This window comes from Delphinapterus leucas, chromosome 18, assembly GCF_059928025.1.
Source record: "Delphinapterus leucas isolate spDelLeu-1000000601 "Yukka" chromosome 18, BTC_Dleu_Yukka2, whole genome shotgun sequence".
NCBI classification, from domain to species: Eukaryota; Metazoa; Chordata; class Mammalia; order Artiodactyla; family Monodontidae; genus Delphinapterus; species Delphinapterus leucas.
In genome coordinates, this window is record NC_143146.1 from 58,008,030 (window position 1) to 58,022,646 (window position 14,617).

At 48.4% G+C, this 14,617-nt stretch overlaps 2 protein-coding genes across 6 annotated transcripts in view; one reads left to right on the forward strand and one right to left on the reverse strand.

The window, feature by feature from the left end:
- The window catches only part of COG3 (component of oligomeric golgi complex 3), a 57,519-nt gene extending 50,950 nt beyond the window's left edge, over positions 1–6,569 (forward strand). For all 5 annotated transcript variants that reach the window (XR_016388691.1, XM_089899525.1, XM_089899524.1 and 2 more), the window contains one exon: positions 4,627–6,569. Coding sequence is in view for 4 of the 5 variants with exons in the window: in XM_089899525.1 (XP_089755651.1) it covers positions 4,627–4,656 (30 nt within the window). In the remaining variant the exon portion in view is untranslated. The remainder of the gene's footprint in view (positions 1–4,626) is intronic.
- Positions 6,570–12,176: 5,607 nt separating this feature from the next.
- Positions 12,177–14,617, reverse strand: part of ERICH6B (glutamate rich 6B) — a 43,537-nt gene continuing 41,096 nt past the window's right edge. Inside the window, exons 12-13 of the mRNA XM_089899532.1 lie at positions 13,640–13,865; positions 12,177–12,992 (exon numbers count right to left, since the gene is read on the reverse strand). Coding sequence (XP_089755658.1) covers positions 12,684–12,992; positions 13,640–13,865 — 535 coding nt within the window. The 3' untranslated portion in view covers positions 12,177–12,683. The remainder of the gene's footprint in view (positions 12,993–13,639; positions 13,866–14,617) is intronic.

Below are 14,617 nucleotides of genomic sequence, written 5' to 3' on the forward strand. Positions count from 1 at the left end.
GCTCTCTCGCATATTTAGTGATGGCGTTAGCTGCTTTTCAGTGCTTTCTGGTATTGAAGGTTGCTGTGTTTAAGGTGAATGAACTGTTTGTGGGAGACTCAAACAGTGGTGTTTAGATTGCTGAATAATTTTGTTTGCAGTATGTATGATAGGAGGCCCATGTTTTAGATGAAAAAAAAAAGTGTTTTAGGGACTAGAATAGATGTTAGAAGTGTTTCTGTTTTCTCTCTTCTTCCTAAATTAAAAAAACTAAATAGAGAGCTCAGCCTGTGTTTATTATCATTCATTTATTCAATTCAGTCAGCAGGCTTTTATTGAGTAGAAGTAGGTTGGTGCTATGGAGGGTATTTTATTTCTGGTTTTAAGTTTAGTTGAGGAGTTTAGTAGGGTAAGGACTAGAGAGAGAGACTGGGGGAGAGTGGTAAGGTTGGTCAGAGCCCGATTGCTGTGGGTGGAGCCCGCGGGGAGAGAGACTGGAGGCCGTGCGTGTGGTAAGTCTTTTGAGGAGTTTTACTTCACGGGGAGAGAAAAGATGGGGTGGTAGCTGGAGAAGAAATGGGGTCATTTTTAAATTGTGATATAATTCAGATACCATAAAATTCACCCTTTTAAAGCAGGCAATTCAATGGTTTTTAGTATATTCAGTAAGTCCTGGCACCGTCACCACTATCTAATTTCAGAACACTTTCATCCCCTCAACAAAGAAACCCCTACCTGTTAGCAGATTCTTCATTCCCCCTCTTCTACTAATCTTCCTTTGTCTCTGTGGATTTGCCTATTCTGGACAGTGCATTAAATGGAATCGTACAGTACATGGCCTTTCATCACTGGCTTAGCATAATGTTTTTAAGGTGCATTCATGTTGTGGCTTGTATCAGAACTTCATTCTTTCTTATGGCTGTATGAGTTTCTTTGTATGGCTCTGTGGGTCATATTTTAAAATGATTTCCCTGTAGTTCTAGGGTTGTAGACAGTCAGGATACTTCTTTTTTTAAAATTAATTGATTAATTAATTTTTGGCCGCGTTGGGTCTTCATTGCTGCGTGTGGGCTTTTTCTAGTTGTGGCGAGCGGGGGCTACTCTTCGTTGTGGTGCGCAGGCTTCTCCTTGCAGTGGCTTCTCTTGTTGCAGAGCACGGGCTCTAGGAGCACGGGCTTCAGTAGTTGTGACTCACGGGCTCTAGAGCGTAGGCTCAGTAGTTGTGGTGCACGGGTTAGTTGCTCCGCGGCATGTGGGATCTTCCCGGACCAGGGCTCGTGTTTCCTGCATCGGCAGGCGGATTCTTAACCACTGCGCCACCAGGGACGCCCCAGTCAAGATACTTTTTTATAAGTCATTTGAAGCAATTAATATTCTATGTGATTATACCACTAACTTGACATGTAGTTAGTTTATTTTCAATATTTAGAGATTTTTTTCCGCTCGTTTTGATTTAATTTTGTTTTTATGTAAAATGTTTACATGATTCCCAAGTCAGAATTATGGAACAAGGTAAATTTGGAGAAGTCTTGCTTCCCTTTCCAGTCCCTCCAGCCTTTTCCCTCTCTCCCCTTTTAGATAGCTATTTTTATTTGTTACTGGATTATCCATTCATCCTTTTTTTTTTTTTTTTTTAAAGATAGGGGAAATGTATGTTTGTATATTCGTGGGGAAGATCTAAAGAGAGGGAAGAATTGCTGCTGGGAAAATGTCCTTGAGAAGAGAAGGGGGGATGTGATCGCAGGGGCAGTTGGAGAGTGGGGCCTTTGTCAGGGGCCTGCAGGGTTCAGCGTGGAGAGAGGAGCGAAGGCCGAGCGTGTGGGCGCACGTGCAGGGAGCTGGCACGCGTGATGGGCGCTCACGGAAGCTCTCCTCTGACTGCTTTGCGCTTGTGGGGGGAACAGGAAGCAGGGTCACCACTGAAAGTGAGGAGGTGCTGAAGATTCCGCAGGAAGGTTCGGTTGAGTTCAGTGGCCGGTTATGAATCCAAGAAAAAGCATTCAGCATAGTTGTCTCATGTTTTTTTTCCTCCAGTCATCGTCAGTTGCATGAGTGTAGCCGTGGAGTTGCTGGAGGGTTGTGTCAGGGCTGTGCTTTTGCCAGGAGGGACAAGGCGGGGCGGGTGAGGGCGGGAGAGTTAAAGAAGAGAGTGGCTGTAGTGATTGCCGTGGAACTCAAGCGAGGGAGCTGAGGGAAGGGAGTGGGGAGGAACCATGGTTTCCAGGTCCTGGTCGAGTCAGACGGTCATTGGCGTTGGAATGTGAGAGGGAAGCTGAGCTGGGAAGATGGGTTGTGGCGATCAAAGAGTGAGCTACTTGACGATGGCCCTGCGGAGGGGTTGCAGTTAGAGGTAGTGATGGGGCTGGGATGTGCCCGCGGCCTGAGTAGCTGACGTGGTTGGTGGAAGATGAGGTCACTGGAGGAGAGGAGCTGAGGCTAAGCCTGGAAGGGTGAGCTACCTGGATGTTGAAACCGCCAAGAAGCCCTACAGGAGTAGTTTTAGGAAAGGGTGGTAGCGCTCTGAGATCTGCAAGGAGTGCAGGGCTGGGTGATGGCGGAGGGGTCGTAGATGGAGGAGTGAAGCGTGGCATGGTCTGATACAATGAAAACCAAAGCTGGGGCGAGGTGCTGGGAGAGGGAAGGAGAATGGTCTGGAAATGACAGTGAGGAACAGAGGGGACTCTGATCCCGCCTCCAGGCCCAGTGGTACCAGGCATGTGGATGAGAAACACCCATCACTGGAGAAGGCTGCAGGGGAAGCTTGTCCTGGCAAAGGGCTGGGGGGCAGGGCTTCAGGACTTCAGAGAGGTGGGCCATGAGGTGGGAAAAGAGCCTTGAGGTAGCAGAGGAATGACTTGGGAGGCCTGGGCTTCTTGTGGTGGGTGACGTAAGCATGGATAAAGGTGTGAGGAGAGCAGCTCTGATGGAGGAGAAGCAGGGGTCTGGCTGAGAACATGCAGAGTTACTGGACTCCCACTTGACTCCTGCCAGTGAGATACGTGGTTTAGCGTGTGTACGTGTGTCTGTAACTTAAAAGTTTGATAATAATCACACACGCTATGTGCGGCTCAGTTGCTTTGCTTTTCTTCTTCTCCTGTTGATGAACCACTAAATGATTTTCATGATCTACCAATGGCTTGCAGCCGAGAGTTTGAAAAACACTAATAGAGGGACTTCCCTGGTGGTGTAGTGGTTAAGAATCCGCCTGCCAATGCGGGGGACACGGGTTCGAGCCCTGGTCCGGGAAGATCCCACGTGCCGCGGAGCAACTAAGCCCGTGCACTACAACTACTGAGCCTGTGCTCTGGAGCCCGAGAGCCACAACTACTGAGCCCGCGTGCCACAGCTACTGAAGCCCACGTGGCTAGAGCCCGTGCTCCGCAACAAGAGAAGCCACCGCAGTGAGAAGCCCGGGCACCGCAACGAAGAGTAGCCCCCGCTGGCTGCAACTAGAGAAAGCCCGTGTACAGCAACGAAGACCCAGGGCAGCCAGAAATAAAATTAAAAAAAAGAAAAGAAAAGCACTAATAGAGACCATCATGCTCACTGTTCCTTGTTCCTCTTTCAGAACCGTTAACATTTTCTAGTTAGTAACAACAGCTGATAATACTGACTGCTGACTGAGTCACTTGGCCACAGGCTCATAGAGTAGGAACCAGAACAAGGAATTCTCTTACCCTACACGCTGCACAGTGATCAAAACAGGAAATGTAACATTGATACTATTACCTAATCCTCCATCCATATTCAAATTATTTTCCCCAGTCCAGGATCCAGTCCAAGTGTTGCTTTCAGGTGTCACATCCCTTTAGTTTCTTTAAACCTGGAGCAGTTCCACAGCCTTTTTGGGCTTTCTTGACCTTGTCGGGCCAGTTATTTTGTAGAATGTTTGGTGTTGTCTGTTTCCTCGTGATTAGATTCAGGTTTTGTATTTTTGGCAGGAAAAACAGAGAGGTGATTTTGTGTCCCTCTCACTGGAAGTACACATTTATAGACGAGATTAGGGGGTGATTATTTTGATTACCAAAACCCTACTGTATAGAAGGGCGCACTGCCAGGCTCATCTAGGCACAAGTCTCTCCAGGCCAGGGTGACAGATTTGCAGAGCACATGCTGCCAGCCCCTCCTGTCGCAGTGGCGATTTCTCTGGTTTTCCCCGGGCTGGCTCTGGGTCTCGCGCTCCTTTACAGAGGGGACAGGGGGCTGCTGGTCCGGGTTAGCATATGAGGTGAAGCTCACCTGCCGTGCCTACTCTTGTGCAGTTAAGAGTCATTTAGAGAGTTCAGCTTACTTACAACTCTCCGCGAAACGCACTCTGCATAGAGGCCGGTGAAGTCGGTTATTTAGAGCCATTTCTGTCTCTCGTTAGTGTTGGTATGCAGTTCTTTTCTGTCTTCCTGATTGGATGCTTAATGAATTTTGAGGGCCCGGGTTCGGCGATACCTCCCCACAGGCCCCGACGATGCACAGCGCCCGGGGCTGCTTCCGGAATCAGCACCGCAGGTCCAGTTTATACCTTACAGCCGTGTTTACTGGTCTCTTAAAAACCAGACATTTCCTCTCATTCTTTTTTGAGGATCTAAACAACTTATCTTGAGTATGGTATTCCACAGCAGAACTAACAAGGCCTTTCTCTTTGCTTTTCAGCTGAACCTCCTACTGTCAGTTTCTAAATAACCAGGCCTGTCGGGCTGTGTGCGTAAATGGCCGGTCCGGCAGGAGCCGGCTGCCAAGTCCCACGGCCTGCAGGACACCGGGGAATTGTGCGAGGGGCTTCCCAAGAACCACAGGGCTGCTCAGGGCTGACCGCAGAATGAAGTGGAAGCAAAGTGTGACGTGATTTGTGTTTCTCTTTTGAAAACATCAAAATGCCAAAGATAAGCTATAATCTATGAGCGCTGATTACTGCCTCATTTAAATGGTCACAAGCAGTGTAAGGTTTTAAGAGGAAGCTATGGTGGGCACGCAATGAAATGGTTCTTAAGAAAAATGTGCAATGAAAATAGATTACAATAAATAGTGCAAAGAACTTTACAGAAATACAGCTAATTAGAAAGCTTCTAAGAGAAAGGTTTGTTGAAGCGTGAAACACTGCACTTTTAACCACTGAGCATTCCACAGTGACTATTTTTTTATTTCCAGAAATGTTATTTCTACACCCTATTTAATGTAATGTTTCTCCTGTCACTTTGAAGTTTAGTTTGGGATAGATTGGGTGCTTCTGAGAACATGTTCTGCTTTCCTGGGAATTCAATGTGTTATCTTTCTGTGTGTTTGATGTGAGGTAGTTTCAAGGTGTAAGGTCCCTGGATCTGTACTCCATGAATTGCTTAGGTGCAGAGTGTTCAAAAGTAGGCAGGTAGCTGCAGCGTCCACATGGTAGATAACGTGCCGTATCTTTCGTGAGAATCTTCATGGTACATACAGTAGGCAGTGTCCGTGAGGGGGAAGTACCAAGTTTGGCGTCTTCCGTCTGGCACATAAAGGAGGAGAGGAAGCCTGGTGAATAGTGTATCTCGTGCACGAAGGTTAGGGTTACCAGCTTTCTGCACACTGCCTTCCGTTTCCGTAGTTCTTTGAAAAGTGAACATTTTCACGTCCTGTACCTTCATGGTGGCTGTGCCGCGAGCCTGCCTTGTGGATCTGTACCCTGCGACAGCAGGATACATTTCACTCAGAGGACGAGGATGACGAAGACCACCCATCCCTTAAAGTCAACCAAACGATGGCAGCGATCATCAAAAAAATTATGCGCATCTCTGACTTTTCCTACAAATACGTTTCCTGATTGGATTGGTTTTGCCTCTGATGTTATAGTAAATGTAACCTGCTCTTTGGTTCACGATGAATTTTGAGTTATTCAGACACTAGTTTAGAGATAGAATGCTGACAGGGGTTCTGGAATGTAGCCAGCAGACCGCATTCTGTGAGACTGTAGCATTTCTCATCCGCTTCAAGCAGACTCCCGCCATGTGTAGATAGGTTACGTATCCTGATGTCTGTCATTTTAAACAGGTCACTTGTTTTTCAGCTCAGTTGGTGATGGATGTTGCTTGATAGAGCTTAATACTCTCTATTTTGGGAAGGTAGAAGGTAAAGAGGGTCCATATTCATTCTTCAACAGGAAGTGAATGAATTACGAAGATTATATTTACTTCCACTTACTATTTTAAATATGTGTTTAATGAAATAAACTGTACAATCCAGTTTTGTATATTATATGTACATTTGATTTTTAAATAGCCTTTCCAAAGAGATGAGGGCATGATTATTGTACAATACTTGACTGATTTAATTTGATGTACAAAGCAGAGCGTGTTCTTAAGGATAAAAATATTTGATGGCACTCGTTCTTGTGTTTTGAGTCTTTTATTTCTGAAACAAACACCTTACAGAAGTGCTGAGTAGGTGACAGTGATCCAACTTGTTTGCTAAATGACTGTTTAAATCTGTACAGTTTCAAGTCTTTACTTATACAAAGAGTGTACATACTTTCAAATAATTAATTTAAAATGCTTTATATTATTTGGCTAGAATTTGCTGTTTTTAATAAATGTGAATTTTTTAAAAAAATAAAGATTTTTGCTTCCTACTTTTTGTCCTCATTGGTCTGTTATGTGTGTGGATTCTTTAAAAAAAATTTTTAATTGAAATTAAAGATAGCTTGTAGATTCACATGCAGTTGTGAGAAATAATACAGAGCGATCCTGTGTACCTTTACCCGATTTCTCCCAATGGTGTCATCTTGCAGAACAATAACGTGTCACAAGCAGGATATTGACAGTGTTACCCTCCACCAACGTTATTCCGATTTCCCCGGTTTTACTTGTACTGTGTGGATTCTTTTGGCAAGATGATTATCGTGGAAAGACATTTTGAAGCATCTTAATGCTTCATTAGGTGGCAGATAATTTTTGTTTATTTGCAAAACTGCCAGTTTCCTGAGTACCATCAGCACAAATAGTGCTGAAATTTAGTATTATTGAAGTCACAATAAAAACAAATTTGTATTTCCACAACCCCATATCTTTAAATTCTCTTCTGCTGTTACCTTACAAGGAAGAAAGAATAGTCAACCTTAGTTGTTAAAAAGGGTCCATTTAGGGCTTCCCTGGTGGCGCAGTGGTTGAGAGTCCACCTGCCGATGCAGGGGACACGGGTTCGTGCCCCAGTCCGGGAAGATCCCACATGACACGGAGCGGCTGGGCCCGTGAGCCATGGCCGCTGAGCCTGCGCGTCCGGGGCCTGTGCTCCGCAACGGGAGAGGCCACGACAGTGAGAGGCCCGCGTACCGCAAAAAAACCCAAAAAACAAAAAACCCCAAAAAAACAAAGGGTCCGTTTATTAAAGGAACTGGGGGTGTGTTGGTGGAGAGAAGGTTACTTCTCAGAAAAGAGGAACTTCATCGATTCCTTTCTGGCGTGCTTTTTTTCTTCTCGTGGTGGTTCCTCCACTAGCTTGTCTGTCTGCTCTTCCTCAGCACCCAACCCCCATAGAAAGGAGACAGTTGCTGGAAACTTGGTATAATGGCATCCATTAAATAGTCATCCAATAAATACATATTGGGGGGGGTTTTAAAACATTTTTCCTGGTTATCAAAATATGTTCACTATTAGACATTTCTGTAGTGCTTGAATTTCAACATAACATGTGAAAGTCTTCCATAAATGAACCTTGAAAGGTAAACTGCTGTTAAATGTTTGGCATATAGCTTCCAGATTTTTTTCTATGTATTCTAAAATAACTTTTCTTACAGGATTGGGCTCTTTTACACTTTTATTAATCAGGTGAGTTTATTGATTGATTGATTGATTGATTGGCTGTGCCACACGGCTTGCAGGATCTTAGTTCCCCTACCAGGAATTGAACCTGGGCCCCAGCAGTAAAACCGAGTCCTAACCACTGGACCACCAGGGAATTCCCAGTCAGGTGAGTTTTAATTATCATTGCTTAGACACACACTCATTTGCTGAACTATTTGAAGTAAGTTGCAGGCATCATGACATTCTACCCCTAAATACTTGAGCATCCATCTCCAAACAGTAACCCTAATACCATTATCACACCTAAAAGAAAAAAAAAAATCAGTAATATCTACTGTGTAGCCCATATTCCACTTTCCTCGATTGTTCCCCAAAATGTTTCATAGCTTTTTCTTTTCCAGGTTCATACGTGTTAACTTGGTTGTTCAATCTCTTTAGTCTCTTTTAATTTAGACAATTCGTAAAGTTTTTGTTTGCTTGTTTTCATGGCAATGACTTTTTTTTTTTTTTTAATAATGTGTGGACTCCTTATAGAATGGACCAGAGTCTGCAGAATGCATTCTTTTCAAGTACGTGGAACATTTGCCAAGACAGATAAATGCTGGGCCATAAAACAACAAAACAACCCAAATGTGATCTACAACAGTAGTTCTCAACAAGGGATGACCCCTGCCCCCTGCCACCAAGGGCGCGTTTGGCAACGCCTGTAGACATTTTTGGTTGTCATGAGTGGTGTGTGTGGGGTATTACTGGCTTCTAGTTGGTAGAAGCAACTAGAACTGCCAAATATGCACAGGCTAGCCTCCCACTACACGTAATTATCCAGTCCAAAATGTGGATGGTGGCAAGGTTGCAGAACCCTGTGATATATACAGCAACCCCCAATTCCTAGCACTTGCTATCCCCTCACCTGGCTTAGTTGTGTTCATACCAACAAATGATGTCTTTTACTTACTTGGTTTTTTTTTTTTTTGGCTGTGTCGGGTCTTAGTTGTGGCGTGCAAACTCTTGGTTCCCTGACCAGGGATCGAGCCCCGGTCCCCTGCATTGGGAGCGAAGAGTCTTAGCCACTTGGCCACCAGGGAAGTCCCTACTTGTTTTTCTTTTTTCTGCCTCCCCCAGTCTGGATTGTAAGCTGCCCGGGGGAGGAGTTTTGCTGTGTTTACAGCTGTATACCTAGTGCCTAGAACAGTGCCTGAGGTAGATGCTCAGTATCTGTTGAAAGAATCCACTTGGGCCCAAGTCATACAGCCTTCCTCCCCATCCCATTCCCACCAAGTCCTGCCTGTTCTCTACCCCCTCCCGCCCCCTCTATTTCCTCCCCTCCGCTATTTCCAATGCCATTGCCCTGGGTCGAGGCCCTCGTTTTCAGTATTCCTTGCTGGGAATATTGAAGTATCCTTACTACAAGAACCTAGTCTTGTTTTTTTTTTAAATATTTGTTTATGTATTTATTTGGCTGCATCAGGTCTTAGTTGCGGCACGTGGGATCTTTGTTGCCGTGTGCGGGATCTTTAGTTACAGCGTGTGATTAGCTGCAGCATATGGGATCTAGTGCCCCGACTAGGGATCGAACCCAGGCCCCCTGCATTGGGAGCGTGGAGTCTTGGCCTCTGGACCACCAGGGAAGTCCTAGTCTTAGTAACACTCTCCTTCCCCTTTGCTAAAACTTTCAACTCCTGATACACACGGGCTGTTCAGGCTCCTGCATATCTATCTGCCCATACTTGTCTCCTTACTACTCATCCTTTGTATCCCTCAGGGTCCTTGAGTGTAAGCAACAGAAGGCATCATGTTGAACTTGAGCAGAAAAGGGCTTTATTGGAAGGAAATGGGAGTGCTGGGGACAGACCAGAAGCAGGAGGACCAGAGGAAGGAGAACAAGGAAGCATTACAGATGCAGGTTTTTATTTTTTCAAAGCAGAAAGTGTCGGTCCACTGCTGTGGCAGTGTCCTAGACTTGGCATCGCTGCAACTGCTCTCGTCTTGGCCGAGCTGACTTCCTGTGTGTGTGTGATTTTTCCATGCTTCACTGAGTGCTGGGGCAGGGAGGAGGAAGAAGCTCTGTGCCAGTTATCGATATAGTGCCCCTCAGCTCCAAATCCACCCTTTTGGGCCCTGCTTTGAGATTCTGGAGCTGGACCCTGAGAACATTTCTCCATTGCCAGCTGGTGCAGAGTTAGGCTCGGTAGGGTGCTGGCGCTACACTGCAAGGCACAGGGGAAGGGCGTCTCTTTCCGTTTCTGGTGTGGGTTTTGCTTTCTGCACTGCGCTGGCAGCCGTGTGTGTGTCGGGGGGTGTCTGGTGGCACTTGCTCTCTAGTGAGTTTTCCTGGTATCCAAGCAGGAAGCGTCTTGTGAAGCAGCTTGTTGTTGCAGGTGCAATTGGTTAAGATACTGGAGTTGGGTGGGCCCGTCATCCAGTATGACTGGTGTTCATATAAAAAGGGGAAATTTGATACAGGGACATGCACACAGGGAGAGCACCATGTGAAAACTGCCAAAGACAGAGGAACTACTAGAAGCTGGGAGATGGGCCTGGGCCACATCCTTCCCACGCTCTTGATCTCGGACTTAGGGCTTCCAGAACTGTGAGATGATACATTTTTGTTGTGTAAGCCACCCAGTGTGTGGTCCTGTTTGTTACAGCAGCTCTAGCAAACTAATACAGAGGGTGGGGGCTGGATTTTTATAGTTCCCGGTCATCTGGCTACTTTCGCTACTTCCTTCACAATCTGTGAGGTAACTCCCTTTTCCTTATGAAATAGTCCCTGGGTGCTGGGTAATTCTGTCCAGCCGGTGATAACACTCAAACAGCGCAGCAGCTACAAGAGAGGCTGGAAATGCCTAAAATCTACGTGAAATACTGTGTCTCTATAGACGTTGGCAATAGAATATTTAAAACAGGGAGCTGACCGAGCACGATGCCTCTGCGAGGCCACCTGCTGACAGTCTCTGTGTTAATGGGGTGAGTCATGTCTTCAGGTTTTGTGGAAGGAGAAAGGCCAAGGGAGAGGCGCTGAGGGATGATAATAAAGTGCCCACATCTGTGAAGCGCCACGCTGAGCGCTTCCCTGGCGCCACCTGCTTTCGTTCTCACTCTCTGTGAGGTGTGTTGGTGATTTGCCCTCCTGCTCCAGAGGAGGGACGGAGTCCCAGAGGGGCTCACTGCCGCGGCCAAGGTCGCGCAGCTAGCGGGCGGTGGCACCAAGACCCCCACCAGGGCTGTCTGCTTCCCGGGCACACGTGGGAGGAACGTCGGGGCTCTGAGATGCACGCAGGCTCGGGAGGATTTGTTTGCTGCGAGACGCGACTCCGGAGCTTCTTGTCTCCAGGGCCTGGTAAGAGAAGGGACCTCTGCCCACACCAGCGGAGGCGTAAACTAACAAGGTCCCTAGAATGGCTGTGTCCCGAGTCAACCCAAGCACTGTGTGGCCTGTGACGGTCTGCTCCCCAGCGGTCACTACCTGGCAACAAAGTACCTGTTGTCTTAGCTGATGATGCTACTTGCCAACAAGGTGTGATCGTCACACGGGGGAAGTGACCGTGCAACACCCCACTACTGCCAGCCTGACCACCCTGGTCCCACCCCAGGCGCGCAGTTGTCGGGATTTGGGGTGAGGACAGGACTTTGGTGAGGGCAGTGTGGGATTGGCTGGAGAGCGGGGCCGCGAAGGTGGGGCTGGTCTGTCCACAGCCGGGATCAGCTGGCTAATTGCTAGGCTGAGCCGGGAAGGAGGTGTTTCCTATACTCTTTTGGTTCAGGCTGTAGTTGAGGCCAACCTGGGAAGTTTGCAGTGTCCCAGGGACGTATAAAAGGCACGCTATCGGGGATTGCCCAGCTCCTGAGTCCCCCTTTTCTAGAAACTACTGCCCCTCTCCATGCTTGACATCGACGAGGAGCCTAAGACATAACCCCACCCTCTCTTACCACACTGCATCATACCAAGGGTGGCCTCCTGATCAAGCCAGGCCAATAGAGACCACTGGGATCTTTTGAGAAAGACCAGGAGAGAAAGCCATGTGAGCTGAGATACATAGAAAACACGTCTTTGGGCTTCCCTGGTGGCGCAGTGGTTGGGAGTCCGCCTGCCGAGGCAGGGGACGCGGGTTCGTGCCCCGGTCCAGGGAGATCCCACATGCCGCGGAGCGGCTGGGCCCATGAGCCATGGCCGCTGAGCCTGCGCGTCCGGAGCCTGTGCTCCGCAACGGGAGAGGCCACAGCAGTGAGAGGCCCACGTACCGCAAAAAAAAACCAAACAAACACGTCTTTGGAACAAGACCAGTGTCGCAGAGCTGAGAACGAAAGTCCTCCTGGCTCCTGGAGCCCTCCCACGTGCCAGTCCTTTCTGAGACCCATTGCATCTTCCATCCAGATTACACGTTTCCCATTTTGCTTTACCTATTTGAATTGGTGACTGTAACCAGTGACCAAAAGGGGCCCAGCTATTGAAGAGAGTTTAAGGGTGGGTCCTTTTGGGCTCCTGGTTTGGGGGACTGGCTGCAGGCTGGTGCGGCTTTGCTGACTGGGCGTCCCTCTGTCTTGGCGGGGGTGTTTGTGAAGCTACTATTTCTAGACCCATTTTACAGATGAGAAAACTGAGGCAGAGAGCTACTTGCCCAAGGTCACACAGCCAACAGTGGGCAGAGCTAGGCTTTGAGATAGTCTGTGTCCTGAGTCAACCCAAGCATGGGAAAGTCACAAAAGAACATCTGCATTCATGTGATCAGTAGAAGCAAGCGGGACAGGTGTTGACATATATTGTTTGCTGAAACAATTTGCTTCTAATGCTGGCAGGGCGCATGATTAAGTCTCTTCTGTGCCCAGCCACAGACTCTGTCAGCCCCTCTCTGCACCTGAAAAACTTTTTTTTTTTTTTTTCTCCAAATCAAGGAGCTGTGATAGGTCCCAAATTACAAACCAGCTCCCACAAGATATGAACTAGGGCTTTGGGGGTTTCCTCGGGGCTTTGGACAGCTCCACCTCCCCGAAACGTTCAGCACGTGCCAAAGCAGCACAATTTGGTGACTGCCCCGGATTGGAAGACGAGAGTTCCTCCTCCAACTCATATTGTCTTGTTGGCAAGATCTTGCTGCCCTGTATGAAGCATTCCAAATCAGAGGTGGTCAGTATACTCAGGATCTTCCTCATTTTCCCTAGAAGGATCTGGATCTTCCGAGCCGTTGAACTGAGTTCCATCTCCAGGACTGCTTTCTTCTTCATTTCGCTCAGCACCGCCGGGGTAATGTACTGTGGGAATTCATAGGCGGCTCATGAGGATTAATGCTACCTGGGCACCAAGCTCCCCCCACGTCAGGATTAGGACCCTGTGGCCGTGACCGAGCCTTCCCTGGGAACGTCACTCTCCAGGGCGAATCTGTGAACCCAGCCCTCCCACCAGCAACCTTGCTGCTGCTTCCCCAAGACACACACTCGGCCTGTGCCCGTGGCCACATCCCAACCTGACCCCAAACCAAAGGGTGGCCAGCTGCTGGGCCCTGGTGTGACCTGCCTTCAAAGGCTGTGCCCTCCTGGGGGCGTCCAGCTTCTCCCCTTGGATTCCCTAGCACAGCAGGAGAATGAGGCCCTCACGGTGTCTGCCTACGAGCCCCACATCCGTCTGGGGCTCCCTTGGAGCGTGTCTGGGTCTTGCTGGGATGCGAATGTCAGTTTCCTCAGCTCCGAATCTTAATGTTAAATGATAAGTGTTCGGAAGTTAAATGATTGCTTTGTATATGGTCAAGCCTCGAGTCAGGGAAGGGGGCCTCGTTTCCCTAGGGGTTGGAGTGTTGAGAAACATGGCCTGGAGGCCGGAGCATGAACCAGTTCAAGCCAGCAGTGGCCTGCGTGCAGGTAGTTCCCCACCTGGCAGGAGACGTGGGGAGTTGAGACCTTACCTTGTACTTGGTGCCCAGGTTTAAGCAAATGTGCTGCTTCGTGTGGATGAAGTGGAAGATGATCTTATCCTGGCTCCTTATTTGTACCTTGATGTACTGGTTGATTTTCAAGGAGATGGGCTGGACGGGGGGTGCATGGATGTGGCAGTTCAGATCCCACCAGTTCCAGGCCTTCTGGTACTTGTCTCTGGCGAAGTAGTATCCCAGGTTTGGGCTCAGGCTCAACCTAGACCAAGAAGGCATCAGGCAGCCACAGCACTGGGCCCCGGGGGCGAGGGCACAGCCTCTCCCAGGGCTGCAAGCCCGCCCCTCCTTCCTCCCCTCCCGCCCGTGCTCTTTCCCCCCAACATGGGGCCTTGGCAGGTGGGAGAAATGCCAACAAGGAGGTGAACCATCTAGGCGCAGCCCTTCGGCCCTGCCCTGTCCATGTTCAGTCTCCTCTGGTGCTCCTGGCCCCTCACACCCAACTGCTCCTTTCAGTTCCCGGGTCACGCATGCTCTCGAACTCCTCATGGCTTTGCCGTGCTGTTCCCTCTGCCTGGAGAGGTCTCCCCACCCTGCTTGGTGTGGTTCCCTCCTGCTTATGCTGTAAGCCCCAGCTTAAATGTCACCTCCTCAGAGAGGCCCTTCCTGAAGCCCCGAGTCCCGATATGACTATCTCCATCTCTTTGTTAATTTCCTTCCTATAATTTACTAATACACATTGATTCTCTTTATTTGGTGTAGTTGGGTTCTGTAAAGTTGCCTCAAACACAGAGTTAGCGAATACTGAACCACTGCTCCCTGGGGAAATAGGTGTGTGTATCTATCACACATAGATAACCGTACATACTAGAAACAACCCATCCTGGTAGATTCCAGCCGGCGGCCCCAGAACTGAAGCTGCTGGCACCACGTGCCCTGCTCCTCCTGGCTCCATCCTCTGGTTCCCTCGTCAAGAGCTGAATTAAAAAGGCAAAGCAGCTGGGAATGTGCGCA